Genomic DNA, 19,642 nt, shown 5'->3' on the forward strand with positions numbered 1-19,642 from the left:
GGGCACCAGAGCCACCACACAGCGGTCAGACACCTGCAACAACACAACAGAGAACATTTTGATAAGATAACATGTTCAATCACCAATCTACAGGTGTACTACTCACAGATAACATGTTGAATCACCAATCTACAGGTGTACTACTCACAGATAACATGTTGAATCACCAATCTACAGGTGTACTACTCACAGATAACATGTTGAATCACCAATCTACAGGTGTACTACTCACAGATAACATGTTGAATCACCAATCTACAGGTGTACTACTCACAGATAACATGTTGAATCACCAATCTACAGGTGTACTACTCACAGATAACATGTTGAATCACCAATCTACAGGTGTACTACTCACAGATAACATGTTGAATCACCAATCTACAGGTGTACTACTCACAGATAACATGTTGAATCACCAATCTACAGGTGTACTACTCACAGATAACATGTTGAATCACCAATCTACAGGTGTACTACTCACAGATAACATGTTGAATCACCAATCTACAGGTGTACTACTCACAGATAACATGTTGAATCACCAATCTACAGGTGTACTACTCACAGATAACATGTTGAATCACCAATCTACAGGTGTACTACTCACAGATTGAATCGTATGCAGTACACATTGATCTGCAATCCTGATTTGTCAAAGATATACAAACACATCCTCACATGACACATCATTTCCTCCCTCACTACCTCTATCCCTCCGCCCCTGTACTCTGTCACGTTCTCTCCATTCAGCTCCTTTCTCTACTCTCTCTAAATCCCTGTGGGATTTCTCTGAAGACCATCTCTGTAAGAAACGACTCAAACGCCTCCGTGATGACTGTGCTTGAGATCATCCTCATTGTTATTCCCATCACTCCCCAGCCATTAGGGAAATAAGGAACGGAGGGATGGAAGGGGGGAGCGGGTAGAAAGACGAGTGAGGGCTTCCCACTGGCACGTCTAGCGAACAACCGCCTCCGCCTCATTGTCCTCACAGCAGTGGTGGCGGCGCTCCCTCCATGCAGCTCAGAGAGAGAGAGAAATAAAGCCATAATAGTGACAGGGAAAGAGAGAGACTAAAAGTGGGGGGATTGTAAAAAAAGACAGAGAGAGTGAGACAAACGTGAGGTATGGGAGGGTACAGGAGGAATATGGGAGGATGATGAGAGGTATGGGAGGGTGACAGGAGGAATATGGGAGGATGATGTGAGAATAATGTGAGGTATGGGAGGATAATGGAAGGTATGGGAGAAGAATGTAAGGCATGGGAGGATGATGTGAGGTATGGGAGAAGAATGTAAGGCATGGGAGGATGATGTGAGGTATGGGAGAAGAATGTAAGGCATGGGAGGATGATGTGAGGCATGGGAGGATGATGTGAGGTATGGGAGAAGAATGTAAGGCATGGGAGGATGATGTGAGGTATGGGAGAAGAATGTAAGGCATGGGAGGATGATGTGAGGTATGGGAGGATAATGTGAGGTATGGGAGGATGATGTGAGGTATGGGAGGATAATGTGAGGTATGGGAGAAGAATGTAAGGCATGGGAGGATGATGTGAGGTATGGGAGAAGAATGTAAGGCATGGGAGGATGATGTGAGGTATGGGAGGATAATGTGAGGTATGGGAGAAGAATGTAAGGCATGGGAGGATGATGTGAGGTATGGGAGGATAATGTGAGGTATGGGAGGATGATGTGAGGTATGGGAGGATAATGTGAGGTATGGGAGAAGAATGTAAGGCATGGGAGGATGATGTGAGGTATGGGAGAAGAATGTAAGGCATGGGAGGATGATCTGAGGTATGGGAGGCTGATATGAGGTATGGGAGGATAATGTGAGATATGGTAGGATAATGTGAGATATGGTAGAATGATGTGAGAAATGGTAGGATGATATAGGAGGATGATGGGTCTGCTCTACTCCAGAAGAGAATAATTTCAACCTGGTCTCTCTTACTACCTCAGTGTTTTGTCTTGGAAGAGGCACCACTGTCTCTGTGTTCAGTCTCACCAAGTAACAGCCATAAAAGTTAGTGTTCTAAACAAAGCCACTTTCATTTGCTGTACATTTCCTCTACAGTGCACTGCTAATCATAGTTGTGAAGGTGTGTTTGTGTGCACTGTTTCAAACTGAATGGACCAAGAATGCCACATAAATACACCATTGTTCCTATCTGAAGCCTTCTCTGGCATTTGTAGCCAGTCCAGTGGATGGATTTGAGTTTGAGAGAAGTGAGAGAACAAGAAGGACAAACATCCACTGGTGTGAAAGCACCAAGCAGCCACAGGCTCAAAGAAAACCTTCGATTCTATTTAAAGAAAGAAAAATATTTATTTTCATGTCATATAGGAGGAGAGAAATAAGCTCCTTTCCTCTGACCCCTCCTGACTTTTAGCCTCTACAATTCTTTGGCTGGGTCGCCTCTACTCTGTCCTTCTCTCTACTCTTCTCCTCTTCTCTCCTCCCCTTCTCCTCTCCTCCCATTACTCAACTGCAAATAAAGTGGCCCCACGATGCACCTATAGGGGTGTCTCTCCCCTCCTCTCTTTTCCCCCTCTCTCTATTCATCTCTCTTCTCCACCCCCCTCCCTGACTAATCTCTACTCGGCCATTAGTTGGGGTCACAGCCAGGGTTGGTGTAGAGGCCACAGCTGGCTACAGCTCCAGCAGACAGGGTCCACTCTAATAGCCACACTGGAGAGACACTTGAAAGGACAGAGGCTTAAGGATGATTCTTCTCAGAAATTGATGCCACACCGTCTGCCCTCTTAGCGGGAAATTAAAAATGCTCTTTGGAAACCTCTTTCCGCCAGCTCTGGATTGTGAAGACCTCACTCTTCTTCCTCTCAACCCTAATCTATCCTCTCCCCCACTCCATCCTAACCTTTTCCATTTTGTCTAAAGCCTCTGCTCTCTCTTACTCCTACAAGCTCTGACAGTAGTGACACCTTGGAAGGCCCCATTACCGTTTCCTCCCACACTCTCTCTTTCTGGCAGGGATTGGACATTGACTCTCTACCTCCCTCTCTCTGCAGTCCATCCTTCAGGGCTAATCCACAGCGTGAGGCAGAGAGGGAGGTGAGGTGAGCATGATAGTGGCCTGCAGGTGTGATAAGGGGCCAGTACGACACAGTGATAAGACCTCCATCAAACAGCCCCCCCCACCTCTATCTCTCATCTCCTGATCCCCAGGCCACCTGATCCCCTGGAAGCCCAGTTTAGGATGACTATCTACCACAGATTGTACTGGGCTGTAGCTTAGTCACACAAAACTACCTAACTGATAGGTCTTTAATATAGACGTAAGATTATTAAGATTAAATGGTTATTAGTATATTACGTGAAACTCAAATGATCTAAACAGTGTTTTTATCAAACAAAAGAGTGTCTCAGAGCATACTACGAAAGAGACACATTGTGTGTTGAGGGTCCAGTCCCACTGTGTTAATTTCTACTGAAAATGTCACTCAACCTGCTGCAATACCAGACGCCAGTCATTAGACCCAATACCAACTGTCTTGGCTCAAAGGAATCTGTGGAAATGAGAGGAACACTCTCTTCACTATGCTTGCCAAAATGTCGATCTAGATTTCTTTTTCTGTTGGAACATATTTTAAAACTCAAAGTCTGCCTGTGGGGCATTGTTTGTTCAGATGATAACAAGGGATGAGCCGCCACAGAGAATCAGATTGACGGAAAGATATATAAAAATTGTAGGAAATCATCATATATCCAACTATCTGTTGTGTCTGTCTGGGTTTGTCTAAAATATCCCCAAACGTCCCAGTGCAGGTTCTCTGTCGTGGAAGTGTGAAACTGGAGCTCCTGGTGAAGTCATGTCGGTTCCTCCACAACACAACATCAGTAGGACAACACAAGGTCAGAATGGAGGCACAGTGACAGGGCTCCAATAATGTCTTGGCCTAGTTCAGCCAACTACACTGCAGGAGGATAGGGACAAGGCCTTTCATGGAGCCATTTCTAGCTGTACCCCTGGCCAAAGCCACCCATTTAGGCAGAGCAGGCGAGAGATACAACCAAGGTAAGTAGGCTGATGAAAAGAGAGAAGAAGAGAGGGGATACAAAGGGAGAGAGAGGAAGAGCTGGGCTGAAGAAAATAGAGAAGGAGAGGGAGGAAGAGGCTCGAGGTTAGGAGATAGTGAGAGTAAGAGCTGGGCTTTGACAAGGAGGAAGACCAATCAACGGAGAGATTAAAATCACCAATCAGCCAGGCTCCTATCTCATCAACCTATTATCTCCTCTCCTCTGCTCTGGCCGTCAATATATGTGTGCATGTGTGTGTGTGTGTGTGTGTGTGTGGGGGGGGCTACTGTACAGTCTCATTTTAAATGTATTTTCTGTTGTTAATTTCAGTTGCAGGAGCTGAGGGCGTGAAGGTGGTGTGAATTTCCATAACCAGGGTATGTACACGATCATCTCCCATGTGATAGGGCAAATAAATAGCAGAGCATCCCTGGTTGATAGGAGTTCCATGAATTCTAAAGCATCTCAGTCTGGGGTCACAGGGGTGCAGTGTAAATCTGAATATCAAAATATTTCACACGCACAGACACCCTTATCCATCTCTCTCTATACTCTCACTCTGGGCTCTCTCTTTGTGCCAGGTGGCCACACACACACACACACACACACACACACACACACACACACACACACACACACACACACACACACACACACACACACACACACACACACACACACACACACACACACACACACACACACACACGCGCGCGCGCGCGCGCACACACACACACACACACACACACAGACACAAGCCCAAGCAACCTAGCTCATAGAGTACACAACAAAAGAGGCTCCATTAATTCCCTTCTCTCCTCACCTCACCTCTTCTCTCCTCAACTCACCTCTTCTCTCCTCATCTCTCCTCTCCTCACCTCTTCTAACCTCACCTCTCCTCACCTCATCTCTCCTCACCTCATCTCTCCTCACCTCTTCTCTCCTCATCTCTTCTCTCCTCTCCTCTTCTCTCTTCATCTCACCTCTTCTCACCTCTTCTCTCCTCACCTCACCTCATCTCTCCTCACCTCACCTCATCTCTCCTCACCTCATCTCTCCTCACCTCTTCTCTCCTCATCTCTTCTCTCCTCTCCTCTTCATCTCTCCTCTCCTCTCCTCTTCTCACCTCTTCTCTCAACTCTTCTCTCCTCAACTCTTCTCTCCTCACCTCTTCCCTCCTTATCTCTCCTCTCCTGATCTCTTATCTTCTCTCCTCACCTCTTCTCATCTCTCCTCTTCTCTCTTCACCTCTTCTCTTCTCACCTCATCTCTCCTCACCTCTCTTCTTCACACCTCCTCTCTCTTCACCTCTTTTCTCATCACCTCTTCTCTCTTCACCTCACCTCCTCTCCTCACCTCTTCTCTCTTCACCTCACCTCTCCTCACCTCTTCTCTCCTCACCTCTTCTCTCCTCATCTCTTCTCTCCTCTCCTCTTCATCTCTCCTCTCCTCTTCTCTCCTCACCTCTTCTCTCCTCTCCTCTCCTCACCTCTTCTCTCCTCACCTCTTCTCTCCTCACCTCTTCTCTCCTCACCTCTTCTCTCCGCACCTCTTCTCTCCGTACCTCTTCTCTCCTCACCTCTCCTCTCCTCATCTCTTATCTTCTCTTCTCTCCTCACTTCTCCTCTTCTCATCTCTCCTCTTCTCTCTTCACCTCTCCTCTTCTCACCTCATCTCTCCTCACCTCTCCTCTTCTCACCTCCTCTCTCTTCACCTCTTCTCTCCTCACCTCTTCTCTCCTCACCTCTGCTCTCTTCACCTCACCTCCTCTCCTCACCTCTTCTCTCTTCACCTCACCTCACCTCACCTCTCCTCTCCTCACCTCAACATCTACTCTCTTCCCCCGTACTTTCTTGTCTCTATGCATGCATGTGTGTGTGTTGTTGTGCCCTGCAGCGTCTCCCATGGCTAATGAAGGAAACAGAGAGTGACACAAAGCAACAGAACAACAACAGAGAGATGGAAGTGAACATATTGCACTTCTTCCATGAAGGATTACAGGCTACCCCAGAGACTCAGACAGTCTCAGTGTGACTCGGAGAGCACCGGAGCTCAGGGTTAGAGAGAGAGAGGTTGTGACTGCTGAAAGGGGAGGTATTTCTCTCTCTCTCTCTCAGACATTAAGATGGCGGGGAACTGCAGGTAAAGTCGGACCCTCTGAGATGTGGAGAGAAGTTCAGCAAGGTTGAGGCAGGGCTAATTGCCATGGTAACAGGTAAAGGACAGCCTCGTCCCTGAGCAGAGGCAGATGAAATATAGATAGCAGTAGTAGAGGGCCTCAGAGGAGTGAGAATGATGGAAAGAGAAAGAGATGGAGGGAGAGAGAGAAAGACAGAGAGCGAGAAGGGAATGAGAGTGTTGGAAGGAGAGAGAAAGGGGTGGGGGGTGAGAGAGAGAGAAACAGAGAGAGAGTTGGATGGAGAGAGAAAGAGAAGGGAATGAGAGAGTTGGAAGGAGAGAGAGAGGGGTGGAGGGTGAGAGAGAGAAACAGAGAGAGAGTTGGAAGGACAGAGAGGGAGAGAAGGGAATGAGAGAGAGAGAGAGAGAGAGAGAGAGAGAGAGAGAGAGAGAGAGAGAGAGAGAGAGAGAGAGAGAAGGAATGAGAGAGAGGTGGAGGGAGAGAGAAGGAATGAGAGAGAGGTGGAGGGAGAGAGAGAGAGAGAGAAGGAATGAGAGAGAGGTGGAGGGAGAGAGAGAGAGAGAGAGAAGGAATGAGAGAGAAGTGGAGAGTGAGAGAGAGAGAGAGAGAGAGAGAGAGAGAGAGAGAGAGAGGTGGATGGGACAAAGAGAGAGAAGGGAATGAGAGAGAGAAGGGAATGAGAGAGAGAGAAGGGAAGAGAGAGGTGGAGGGAGAGAGAGAGAGAGAGAGAGAGAGAGAGAGAGAGAAGGAGAAGGAGAAGGAATGAGAGAGAGGTGGAGGAAGAGAGAAGGAATGAGAGAGAGGTGGAGGGAGAGAGAGAGAGAGAGAAGGAATGAGAGAGAGGTGGAGGGAGAGAGAGAGAGAGAGAGAGAGAGAGAGAGAGTGGATGGGACAAAGAGAGAGAGAGAGAGAGAGAAGGGAATGAGAGAGAGAGAATGAGAGAGAGAGAAGGAATGAGAGAGAGAGAGAGAGAGAGAGAGAGAGAGAGAGAGAGAGAGAGAGAGAGAGAGAGAGAGAGAGAGAGAGAGAGAGAGAGAGAGAGAGAGTTGGAAGGAGAGAGAGAGAGAGAAAGAGAGAGAGTTGGAAGGAGAGAGAGAGAGAGAAAGAGAGAGAGTTGGAAGGAGAGAGAGAGAGAGAAAGAGAGAGAGTTGGAAGGAGAGAGAGAGAGAGAGAAAAGAGAGAGAGTTGGAAGGAGAGAGAGAGAAGGGAATGAGAGAGAGGTGGAAGGAGGGAGAGAGAGAGAGAGAGAGAGAGAGAGAGCGAGAAAGAGAGAGAGTTGGAAGGAGAGAGAGAGAGAGAGAAGGGAATGAGAGAGTTGGAAGGAGAGAGAGAGGGGTGGAGGGTGAGAGAGAGAAACAGAGATAGAGTTGGAAGGACAGAAAGAGAGAAGGGAATGAGAGAGAGAGAGAGAGAGAGAGAGAGAGAGAGAGAGAGAGAGAGAGAGAAGGAATGAGAGAGAGGTGGAGGGAGAGAGAGAGAGAGAGAGAAGGAATGAGAGAGAGGTGGAGAGGGTGAGAGAGGTGGAGGGGATAGAGAGAGAGAAGGGAATGAGAGAGAGAGAAGGGAGAGAGAGAGAGAGGTGGATGGGATAGAGAGAGAGAAGGGAATGAGAGAGAGAAGGGAATGAGAGAGAGGTGGAGGGAGAGAGAGAGAGAGAGAGAGAGAGAGAGAGAGAGAGAGAGAGAGAGAGAGAGAGAGAGAGAGAGGTGGAGGGGATAGAGAGAGAGAAGGGAATGAGATAGAGAGAAGGGAATGAGAGAGAGGTGGAGGGAGGGAGAGAGAGAGAGAGAGCGCGAGAGAGAGAGAGAAAGAGAGAATACTGAGCTGTATTTCTCCAGGGGGTCTGCTCTCTCTCTCTCTCTCTCCCCTCCCTCTCTCTCTTTCCCTCTCTCGACCCCCACCCCTCTCTCTCTCTCTATCCGGCCACCACCTGCAGAATAATTGCCCTCCACTCTATGTGAGTTATGCAGATCAAACCAGACTAGTGAATTCTAATGAGGAGGAGGTCTGTGGGAGGAGGATTCAACATCTGAACATTACATTTCCTCTACAGTAAACTTTAGTGGGCTTGGGTCATTTTACTCCTATAAACGAATATACATTGAATTTTCATATTCTGCTGTACAGAAGAGAGAGAGATACATAGATACTGTACCATAACAAACTGTAATATATACTTGATGTAGATGGCATAACCCTACCTGGTAATCAATGAATGTGTTGAGTCTAGATATACGTAACATAGATCAGTTCACTGTACCTGGTAGTGCATGAGTGTGTTGAGTCTCTTCCAGTCGTTCTCTATCTTGGTGGTGATGTCCTCGTCTTGCAGCACCACGCGGGCCATCCGCCCCTGACGCCACTCTGACGGGACCAGAGAGAAGAGATGCTGCATCAGTCACACTGCCACAAACACAATCACACACACCTATGCACGTGCACAAACACACACACATAGTGTGCACAAGAACATACACACATATTCTCTAGTCGGTGTTATCCGTTCACTATTGGAGCCTTTGCATCTTACAGTAATGCCTTTTTTATGTGGTGTGAGCTGTTACCTACAGTATAACCAATTCAAATTACTGAACAACACTGTTCTACTGTTTAAAGAGATTGACAATTCTATCTGTTTGTCTCTAAGGGTGTTGCCAAGACTGCTATAATAGTCATTACTTCTTCAAGCAAGATGAGTCCAAAACGATTAAGCTATTCTCTGACTGCGTCTTCATTTGCCTTGGTGTCACTGAGGAGAGGAGAGGCACACAGACGTCACAAGCTTCCAAAGGACTCTTGAGAAAACACATTATCCAAATGAAGCCGTATCAACAGCCATTCGTTGTGCCGTTCTGTTCTGCAGACACACACAGAGAGCACTATGTGTTCTCCACTAGGTTAGGAGACCAGAGAGAAGAGATGCTGCGTCAGTCACACTGCCACACAGAGAGCACTATGTGTTCTCCACTAGGTTAGGAGACCAGAGAGAAGAGATGCTGCGTCAGTCACACTGCCACACAGAGAGCACTATGTGTTCTCCACTAGGTTAGGAGACCAGAGAGAAGAGATGCTGTGTCAGTCACACTGCCACACAGAGAGCACTATGTGTTCTCCACTAGGTTAGGAGACCAGAGAGAAGAGATGCTGCGTCAGTCACACTGCCACACAGAGAGCACTATGTGTTCTCCACTAGGTTAGGAGACCAGAGAGAAGAGATGCTGCGTCAGTCACACTGCCACACAGAGAGCACTATGTGTTCTCCACTAGGTTAGGAGACCAGAGAGAAGAGATGCTGTGTCAGTCACACAGAGAGCACTATGTGTTCTCAGCTAGGTTAGGAGACCAGAGAGACGGCGCCCGCCCGGATTGACGGCCATTTTAATTAAACATTACACACAAACAATTTCAATTTGTATACACACTCAGCCTAACCGGCGTAGTTGGCACTCAGCCTCACCAGCGTAATTGGTGTCAGTGATACTTGTGTCGCATGGTGGGAAAAACGCACGCCGGAGGAGAAGGTCTAAGAGAGAGAATCCTTTCCAGAAAAGTGACTCAAGTGAGCGGGAGGGGAGAAGAGGAAGAGGAAGAGGAGGAGAGAGAAGAGGAGGAGGGGGAATAGGAAGAGGAAGAGGAGGAGGAAGAGGAGGAGGGGGAAGAGGAAGATGAGGAGGAAGAGGAGGGGGAAGAGGAAGAGGAAGAAGAGGAGGAAGAGGAGGAGGGGGAAGAGGAAGAGGAGGAGGAAGAGGAGGAGGAAGAGGAGGAGGAAGAGGAGGAGGGGGAAGAGGAAGAGGAAGAGGAGGAGGAAGAGGAGGAGGGAGAAGAGGAAGAGGAAGAGGAGGAGGGGGAGTAGATGGGCACATTGACAGATTTTCGTCTGATAATGAAACGATAATAAGGTTGTTGATGTGGAAATGGTGGACCTTGTCAGGCACCAGGTAGTGATCATTGATTTTTCTACTCTGTTGACTGGAATGCATTACTTTGTGCCTGGAGACCACTGCCACACACCCTAGTGTTACCTAGGTGATAGTGATATGGAGAGAGAGGTTGTCCCCTGTGGTTGTTGCTGGTGATTACCACTTCTGACTTGAGGTTATTGTTTCTCTCTCATTGGTGTGAAGGGAGAGCACATGAGAAGAGGAGGAGGAGGAGGAAGAGGAAGAGGAGGAGGGGGAGGAGGAGAGGTGAAAGAGGCAGTGTTGGCTCTGGGGTGGAGTGGGCAGCAGACCTGTGTGTGTGTGTGTGTGGGGGGAGGCCTGTCTGTCAGACTTGGGAAGGTGTGTGTGTGTATGTCATCCCCTTTGTGTGTGTGTTTGTGTGTCTGTCAGCACCTTTGTTTGTGTGTTTATGTGTATTGTGTGTGTGTCTATCCTACCCAGGTCCATGTCGACAGCGCGGGGCCTCTGTGAGTAGGGCATGTTCTTATAGCAAGCGTCCAGTATCTTCTCCTTGACCTGGGTGATGGTGTCACAGTTCAGCACCTTCACCGGGATCTCAGGACTGTTCTCATTGTCCGGGTTCACACAGTTCAGGATCTACAGGAGAGGATAGGAGGTAAGGGTGTGCCTGTGTGCGTGGTGGGGGTATAGTGTATGTAGAGTCAGTAGAATCTGTGTGTGTGTGTCCATCTGTCTATCTGTATATCTGTGTGTGTGTGTGTGTGTGTGTGTGTGTGTGTGTGTGTGTGTGTGTGTCTGTGTCTGTGTCTGTGTGTGTGTGTGATTGCCTGAGTGGTACTGACCAGAGTTTTGTACTCTATCTGCTGTCTGATGAGCTTGTCCTCACTGAGGGAGTAGCGTGCCTCTCCTGTGATGGCATCTATAGGCCCCTTCTCCATCTGCTGCTTGATGGCACAGTACAGCATGAACAGAGGTTCACCAGAACACTCCTGGAGAGAGAGAGAGGCGAGGGAGAGAGACAGAGAGAAAACACATCGATTAAGGATATAAAATGTATTTCAACTGCCGCTTCTTATAAAACCCTGGTTTAATACAACTGGTGAACTGGGGGTTGCATTAGACTCACTTTGAGGAACCTGTGAAGAAGGAAAGCGAACCAGTTGGTGAGCATCTTCTCTGCAACAGACTCCGTTCTGAAGAAAGAGGGAACATTATGTGGATTTTTTTATGCTAATGTACCTTTCCCAAATAGCTCCAAAATCATTAGAAGAAGTAAAACAGTAGAAAGAGCAGGAATGAGAAAGAGAAGTAAAACAGTAGAAAGAGGAGGAATGAGAAAGAGAAGTAAAACAGTAGAAAGAGGAGGAATGAGAAAGAGAAGTAACACAGTAGAAAGAGCAGGAATGAGAAAGAGAAGTAAAACAGTAGAAAGAGGAGGAATGAGAAAGAGAAGTAAAACAGTAGAAAGAGGAAGAATGAGAAAGAGAAGTAAAACAGTAGAAAGAGGAGGAATGAGAAAGAGAAGTAACACAGTAGAAAGAGGAGGAATGAGAAAGAGAAGTAAAACAGTAGAAAGAGGAGGAATGAGAAAGAGAAGTAAAACAGTAGAAAGAGGAGGAATGAGAAAGAGAAGTAAAACAGTAGAAAGAGGAGGAATGAGAAAGAGAAGTAAAACAGTAGAAAGAGGAGGAATGAGAAAGAGAAGTAAAACAGTAGAAAGAGGAGGAATGAGAAAGAGAAGTAAAACAGTAGAAAGAGGAGGAATGAGAAAGAGAAATAAAACAGTAGAAAGAGGAGGAATGAGAAAGAGAAGTAAAACAGTAGAAAGAGGAGGAATGAGAAAGAGAAGTAAAACAGTAGAAAGAGGAGGAATGAGAAAGAGAAGTAAAACAGTAGAAAGAGGAGGAATGAGAAAGAGAAGTAAAACAGTAGAAAGAGGAGGAATGAGAAAGAGAAGTAAAACAGTAGAAAGAGGAGGAATGAGAAAGAGAAGTAAAACAGTAGAAAGAGGAGGAATGAGAAAGAGAAGTAAAACAGTAGAAAGAGGAGGAATGAGAAAGAGAAGTAAAACAGTAGAAAGAGGAGGAATGAGAAAGAGAAGTAAAACAGTAGAAAGAGGAGGAATGAGAAAGAGAAGTAAAACAGTAGAAAGAGGAGGAATGAGAAAGAGAAGTAAAACAGTAGAAAGAGGAGGAATGAGAAAGAGAAGTAAAACAGTAGAAAGAGGAGGAATGAGAAAGAGAAGTAAAACAGTAGAAAGAGGAGGAATGAGAAAGAGAAGTAAAACAGTAGAAAGAGGAGGAATGAGAAAGAGAAGTAAAACAGTAGAAAGAGGAGGAATGAGAAAGAGAAGTAAAACAGTAGAAAGAGGAGGAATGAGAAAGAAGTAACACAGTAGAAAGAGGAGGAATGAGAAAGAGAAGTAAAACAGTAGAAAGAGGAGGAATGAGAAAGAGAAGTAAAACAGTAGAAAGAGGAGGAATGAGAAAGAGAAGTAAAACAGTAGAAAGAGGAGGAATGAGAAAGAGAAGTAACACAGTAGAAAGAGCAGGAATGAGAAAGAGAAGTAAAACAGTAGAAAGAGGAGGAATGAGAAAGAGAAGTAAAACAGTAGAAAGAGGAAGAATGAGAAAGAGAAGTAAAACAGTAGAAAGAGGAGGAATGAGAAAGAGAAGTAAAACAGTAGAAAGAGGAAGAATGAGAAAGAGAAGTAAAACAGTAGAAAGAGGAGGAATGAGAAAGAGAAGTAAAACAGTAGAAAGAGGAGGAATGAGAAAGAGAAGTAAAACAGTAGAAAGAGGAAGAATGAGAAAGAGAAGTAAAACAGTAGAAAGAGGAGGAATGAGAAAGAGAAGTAAAACAGTAGAAAGAGGAGGAATGAGAAAGAGAAGTAAAACAGTAGAAAGAGGAGGAATGAGAAAGAGAAGTAAAACAGTAGAAAGAGGAGGAATGAGAAAGAGAAGTAAAACAGTAGAAAGAGGAGGAATGAGAAAGAGAAGTAAAAACAGTAGAAAGAGGAGGAATGAGAAAGAGAAGTAAAACAGTAGAAAGAGGAGGAATGAGAAAGAGAAGTAACACAGTAGAAAGAGGAGGAATGAGAAAGAGAAGTAAAACAGTAGAAAGAGGAGGAATGAGAAAGAGAAGTAAAACAGTAGAAAGAGGAAGAATGAGAAAGAGAAGTAAAACAGTAGAAAGAGGAGGAATGAGAAAGAGAAGTAAAACAGTAGAAAGAGGAGGAATGAGAAAGAGAAGTAAAACAGTAGAAAGAGAAGTAAAACAGTAGAAAGAGGAGGAATGAGAAAGAGAAGTAAAACAGTAGAAAGAGGAGGAATGAGAAAGAGAAGTAACACAGTAGAAAGAGGAGGAATGAGAAAGAGAAGTAAAACAGTAGAAAGAGGAGGAATGAGAAAGAGAAGTAAAACAGTAGAAAGAGGAGGAATGAGAAAGAGAAGTAAAACAGTAGAAAGAGGAGGAATGAGAAAGAGAAGTAAAACAGTAGAAAGAGGAGGAATGAGAAAGAGAAGTAAAACAGTAGAAAGAGGAGGAATGAGAAAGAGAAGTAAAATAGTAGAAAGAGGAGGAATGAGAAAGAGAAGTAAAACAGTAGAAAGAGGAGGAATGAGAAAGAGAAGTAAAACAGTAGAAAGAGGAGGAATGAGAAAGAGAAGTAAAACAGTAGAAAGAGGAGGAATGAGAAAGAGAAGTAAAACAGTAGAAAGAGGAGGAATGAGAAAGAGAAGTCAAACAGTAGAAAGAGGAGGAATGAGAAAGAGAGGTAAAACAGTAGAAAGAGGAGGAATGAGAAAGAGAAGTAAAAACAGTAGAAAGAGGAGGAATGAGAAAGAGAAGTAAAACAGTAGAAAGAGGAGGAATGAGAAAGAGAAGTAAAACAGTAGAAAGAGGAGGAATGAGAAAGAGAAGTAAAACAGTAGAAAGAGGAGGAATGAGAAAGAGAAGTAAAACAGTAGAAAGAGGAGGAATGAGAAAGAAGTAACACAGTAGAAAGAGGAGGAATGAGAAAGAGAAGTAAAACAGTAGAAAGAGGAGGAATGAGAAAGAGAAGTAAAACAGTAGAAAGAGGAGGAATGAGAAAGAGAAGTAAAACAGTAGAAAGAGGAGGAATGAGAAAGAGAAGTAAAACAGTAGAAAGAGGAGGAATGAGAAAGAGAAGTAAAACAGTAGAAAGAGGAGGAATGAGAAAGAGAAGTAAAACAGTAGAAAGAGGAGGAATGAGAAAGAGAAGTAAAACAGTAGAAAGAGGAGGAATGAGAAAGAGAAGTAAAACAGTAGAAAGAGGAGGAATGAGAAAGAGAAGTAAAACAGTAGAAAGAGGAGGAATGAGAAAGAGAAGTAAAACAGTAGAAAGAGGAGGAATGAGAAAGAGAAGTAAAACAGTAGAAAGAGGAGGAATGAGAAAGAGAAGTAAAACAGTAGAAAGAGGAGGAATGAGAAAGAGAAGAAAAAGCAGCCAGACAGTAGTGGTTAACGAGCATAAAAAATAGATGAAAGGGTTACTCTCTCTCCCCTCCCTCCTCCAGAGGACCAACAGTCCTGAATACCAACACTGCAATGCTTCATCTTCTGAGAGCTGGGCTAACCGTGCAGGGAAAGCACAAGTACACACTATCTTCCTCCTCGGACTCCCTCCTTTCTCCACATCACCAGCCTACGCTTCTCCTCTCCTCACAAATAGTTAATTGACTATTGTCCAACTGATAGCGTGACTATGTGATTACCTCAGCTCCCACCTGGACATGTTACTAGCATATTGTCCCCAATCAAAGTACGCTTGAGTGTGTGTATGTGTGTGTGTTTCTGAGTACTCAGAGAACCACTGTGCTTTATAATATTGTGACTGTCACCGGCTCACTACCACCCCACACACACCCTTCAGCTACAGGAGCCTGTTGCCAATTTACTTGGTGCGGCGTTGTGAAAATGACCCTCTTAATGTGGTGGGAAATGACTATGATTACTTTGGGCTGCAGGCGGGGAAATGGTGGCTGGGGCTGTAACGTGTAACAGTGGTGTACAGGGATAAGGAGAGGTATTTAGGATGGGCTGGAGCTCTCTCTCTCTGTGACAGCTTATTTGATGTGGGATGCACCAGGTTGATGGAAGGTGGAGTTTTGTTCACCCCATTTCAGCTGCAGGATGAGAGGAAGAGGCACGACTGACAGCCGAAGGAGTGTATGATTGTGCCCTCTTCTATAAACACCTGGGGTTGGAACCGGTTCAGGGAACAGAACCAAACATATTTTTGTGGAAGAAACAGAAACAGAACCGGGAATGAAAATGATCTCTAGTGTTCCAAAATGAAACCATTGTTTTCAAATCTTGAGAATAATTTTTTATAATTTTTGGTTCCAAAACTATTCCTAATGTCTAGTTTATAATTATGTAATTCAGTGAAGTTATGATGCTAGTAGCCTAAATGCAATCCAACTCACGTCATGATGTTCAACGTCTCAAGCCCCCTCATGTCTCTGTCGCTCTCTTCCCAACCATACAATTTCAGTCGCATCTCCCACCTGTACTTATTAACCAATCAAACATGTAAACAACTAGCTTACCCGTTTTATAGCAAGCTGTCCTATCCTTATTGGTGGAGTAAATACAGTGCCTTGCGAAAGTATTCGGCCCCCTTGAACTTTGCGACCTTTTGCCATATTTCAGGCTTCAAACATAAAGATATAAAACTGTATATTTTTGTGAAGAATCAACAACAAGTGGGACACAATCATGAAGTGGAACGACATTTATTGGATATTTCAAACTTTTTTAACAAATCAAAAACTGAAAAATTGGGCGTGCAAAATTATTCAGCCCCTTTACTTTCACTGCAGCAAACTCTCTCCAGAAGTTCAGTGAGGATCTCTGAATGATCCAATGTTGACCTAAATGACTAAAGATGATAAATACAATCCACCTGTGTGTAATCAAGTCTCCGTATAAATGCACCTGCACTGTGATAGTCTCAGAGGTCCGTTAAAAGCGCAGAGAGCATCATGAAGAACAAGAAACACATCAGGCAGGTCCGAGATACTGTTGTGAAGAAGTTTAAAGCCGGATTTGGATACAAAAAGATTTCCCAAGCTTTAAACATCCCAAGGAGCACTGTGCAAGCGATAATATTGAAATGGAAGGAGTATCAGACCACTGCAAATCCACCAAGACCTGGCCGTCCCTCTAAACTTTCAGCTCATACAAGGAGAAGACTGATCAGAGATGCAGCCAAGAGGCCCATGATCACTCTGGATGAACTGCAGAGATCTACAGCTGAGGTGGGAGACTTTGTCCATAGGACAACAATCAGTCGTATATTGCACAAATATGGCCTTTATGGAAGAGTGGCAAGAAGAAAGCCATTTCTTAAAGATATCCATAAAAACTGTTGTTTAAAGTTTGCCACAAGCCACCTGGGAGACACACCAAACATGTGGAAGAAGGTGCTCTGGTCAGATGAAACCAAAATTGATCTTTTTGGCAACAATGCAAAACGTGATGTTTGGCGTAAAAGCAACACCCTGAACACACCATCCCCACTGTCAAACATGGTGGTGGCAGCATCATGGTTTTGGCCTGCTTTTCTTCAGCAGGGACAGGGAAGATAGTTAAAATTGACGGGAAGATGGATGGAGCCAAATACAGGACCATTCTGGAAGAAAACCTGATGGAGTCTGCAAAAGACCTGAGACTGGGACGGAGATTTGTCTTCCAACAAGACAACGATCCAAAACATAAAGCAAAATCTACAATGGAATGGTTCAAAAATAAACATATCCAGGTGTTAGAATGACCAAGTCAAAGTCCAGACCTGAATCCAATCGAGAATCTGTGGAAAGAACTGAAAACTGCTGTTCACAAATGCTCTCCATCCAACCTCACTGAGCTCGAGCTGTTTTGCAAGAAGGAATGGGGGAAAAAATCAGTCTCTCGATGTGCAAAACTGATAGAGACATACCCCACGCGACTTACAGCTGTAATCGCAGCAAAAGGTGGCGCTACAAAGTATTAACTTTAAGGGGGCTGAATCATTTTGCACGCCCAATTTTTCAGTTTTTGATTTGTTAAAGTTTGAAATATCCAATAAATGTCGTTCCACTTCATGATTGTGTCCCACTTGTTGTTGATTCTTCACAAAAAAATACAGTTTTATATCTTTATGTTTGAAGCCTGAAATGTGGCAAAAGATCGCAAAGTTCAAGGGGGCCGAATACTTTCGCAAGGCACTGTAAATAAGCTCAATGTAAAAAATTAAGTTTTTCAAGAGTTTCAAAAATCTAGGAAAGGGAGGAAAGGGAACTATATGAAGCTGTACTTTTTTAGGTTGAAAACAGTTCAGAACTTCATTATGCTGGTCGGAGCACTGGAACAGAACGAAACACATAAGGGAACAGAACGAAACACATAGGGGAACAGAACGAAACACATAGGGGAACAGAACGAAACACATAGGGGAACAGAACGAAACACATAGGGGAACAGAACGAAACACATAGGGGAACAGAACGAAACACATAGGGGAACAGAACGAAACACATAGGGGAACAGAACGAAACACATAGGGGAACAGAACGAAACACATAGGGGAACAGAATGAAACACATAGGGGAACAGAACGAAACACATAGGGGAACAGAACGATTGGAAAATAATTTTGATTCCAACCCCTGATACACACACCAACTCACACACACACGTACATCCACCTACTGCGTCTCTCATCTCTACTACTGCTCTCTACTAAAGTCTTCATCCTCAAAATCAATACAGCTGAATAAACATACAAATATTGTGTTTTGGACAAAGTGCACATACCCTCCATAATTGCTCCCCTCTCTCCTCCACAGAGAAGTATCCTCCCCTCCCCCTCATTGCCCCTCCTCTGACTCATAGTGGATTGTGTTAATAGAACCTATTAAGGGTTTTAATAAGCCCAGCAAGTCCCTGTAGAAGGAAAGTCAAGTAAAGGCCTTTGTGCTGGGCCATGTTGGGGCTCCTTTCAATGGTTCACTGAGACTCCTCACTATGTTTCCTACCTCCTCCCCCATCTCTCCATCCTCCCATCTCCACTTCCCTCGCTCTTTTAATTGAGTTCCATTAATGAACATCAGGATTTTCATTATCCTACAGTGCATTAAGACTGGGGCTTGATGCTGATAAATAGGTTGAGGGGGACCGATTAGTAGGCTGTGGAATGTCTTCAGAATGGAATAGTGCTAAACACAACATTCTCTTTCTGTATTAAGCCATTCTATTCCAGCAGCGCTCCGCATGGACGGGAATGTCATTAGAAAAACGCTGAAGACAAAAAAAAGAGTGAAAAGACTCAAGGCGATAGAAAACTTGCTACTGTTCTGTCGTTCCATTTAAAAATGGAGTGAGATATAGAAAACAGGAAGCTATAAGAGAGTGGGACTGAGGACAGAGTGAGAGATAGAAAACAGGAAGCTATAAGAGAGTGGGACTGAGGACGGAGTGAGAGATAGAAAACAGGAAGCTATAAGAGAGTGGGACTGAGGACGGAGTGAGAGATAGAAAACAGGAAGCTATGAGAGAGTGGGACTGAGGACGGAGTGAGAGATAGAAAACAGGAAGCTATGAGAGAGTGGGACTGAGGACAGAGTGAGAGATAGAAAACAGGAAGCTATGAGAGAGTGGGACTGAGGACAGAGTGAGAGATAGAAAACAGGAAGCTATGAGAGAGTGGGACTGAGGACGGAGTGAGAGATAGAAAACAGGAAGCTATGAGAGAGTGGGACTGAGGACAGAGTGAGAGATAGAAAACAGGAAGCTATGAGAGAGTGGGACTGAGGACAGAGTGAGAGATAGAAAACAGGAAGCTATGAGAGAGTGGGACTGAGGACAGAGTGAGAGATAGAAAACAGAAAACTATGAGAGAGTGGGACTGAGGACAGAGTGAGAGATCAATGCAACATATCCAGGTAAGGATCATTATAGAGTACAGAAGGATTGTCTCTAGAGAAAAGAAAGAAAGAAAGAAAGGGTTAAAGCTAGGTAAAGAGATGGAGAGAATTAGAGAGAAACAAACAGAGAAAAAGAGAGAAACACAGAGAAAGAGAGAGTGAAAGAGAGCGATATAAAACAAACTTACAACCAAACAATTGTCTGTTTCGATAAACTAATTAAAATGGGAAGGTAAGTAGTCTAAAGTCGACAGATTGTCAAAACGTAGATACCATGTCCAGAAAGCTTTTAGGGGAAAAACCATCTAATGTTTGTGCTGTAGACTCTCACGAGTAGACAGACTACACTTCAACTAAGGGAGGGGAACACCACTTCTAGACTATTAATGTAGAGAGCATACTCTCAGAATCTAAAAAGATCCTCAAAACAAAATGAGAAGTATGAATATAGTTCATACATAAAGCCATGACCATGGCTTGTTGATGTACCATTGCCTGTATCTCTGGGCCGTACATGGAACCTTTTCTCTCTCTAATTTGGATTAGTCACATCAGAAGCATGTTCTATACAGGTTACATGTTCTAATATGATGTTAATGACTGGAATTTAGAATGTAGACTGA

The 19,642-nt window shown here is 44.5% G+C and overlaps 1 protein-coding gene across 1 annotated transcript in view; it reads right to left on the minus strand.

Annotated features, from left to right (window-relative positions):
* The window catches only part of LOC118374386 (plexin-A2-like), a 321,358-nt gene that overhangs the window by 24,034 nt on the left and 277,682 nt on the right, over positions 1-19,642 (minus strand). Inside the window, exons 21-25 of the mRNA XM_052484209.1 lie at positions 11,216-11,282; positions 10,932-11,078; positions 10,566-10,725; positions 8,448-8,551; positions 1-33 (exon numbers count right to left, since the gene is read on the minus strand). The exon at positions 1-33 is cut by the window's left edge and continues 67 nt beyond it. Coding sequence (XP_052340169.1) covers positions 1-33; positions 8,448-8,551; positions 10,566-10,725; positions 10,932-11,078; positions 11,216-11,282 — 511 coding nt within the window. The remainder of the gene's footprint in view (positions 34-8,447; positions 8,552-10,565; positions 10,726-10,931; positions 11,079-11,215; positions 11,283-19,642) is intronic.

This window comes from Oncorhynchus keta, chromosome 28 (genome assembly GCF_023373465.1).
Source record: "Oncorhynchus keta strain PuntledgeMale-10-30-2019 chromosome 28, Oket_V2, whole genome shotgun sequence".
NCBI lineage: Eukaryota > Metazoa > Chordata > Actinopteri > Salmoniformes > Salmonidae > Oncorhynchus > Oncorhynchus keta.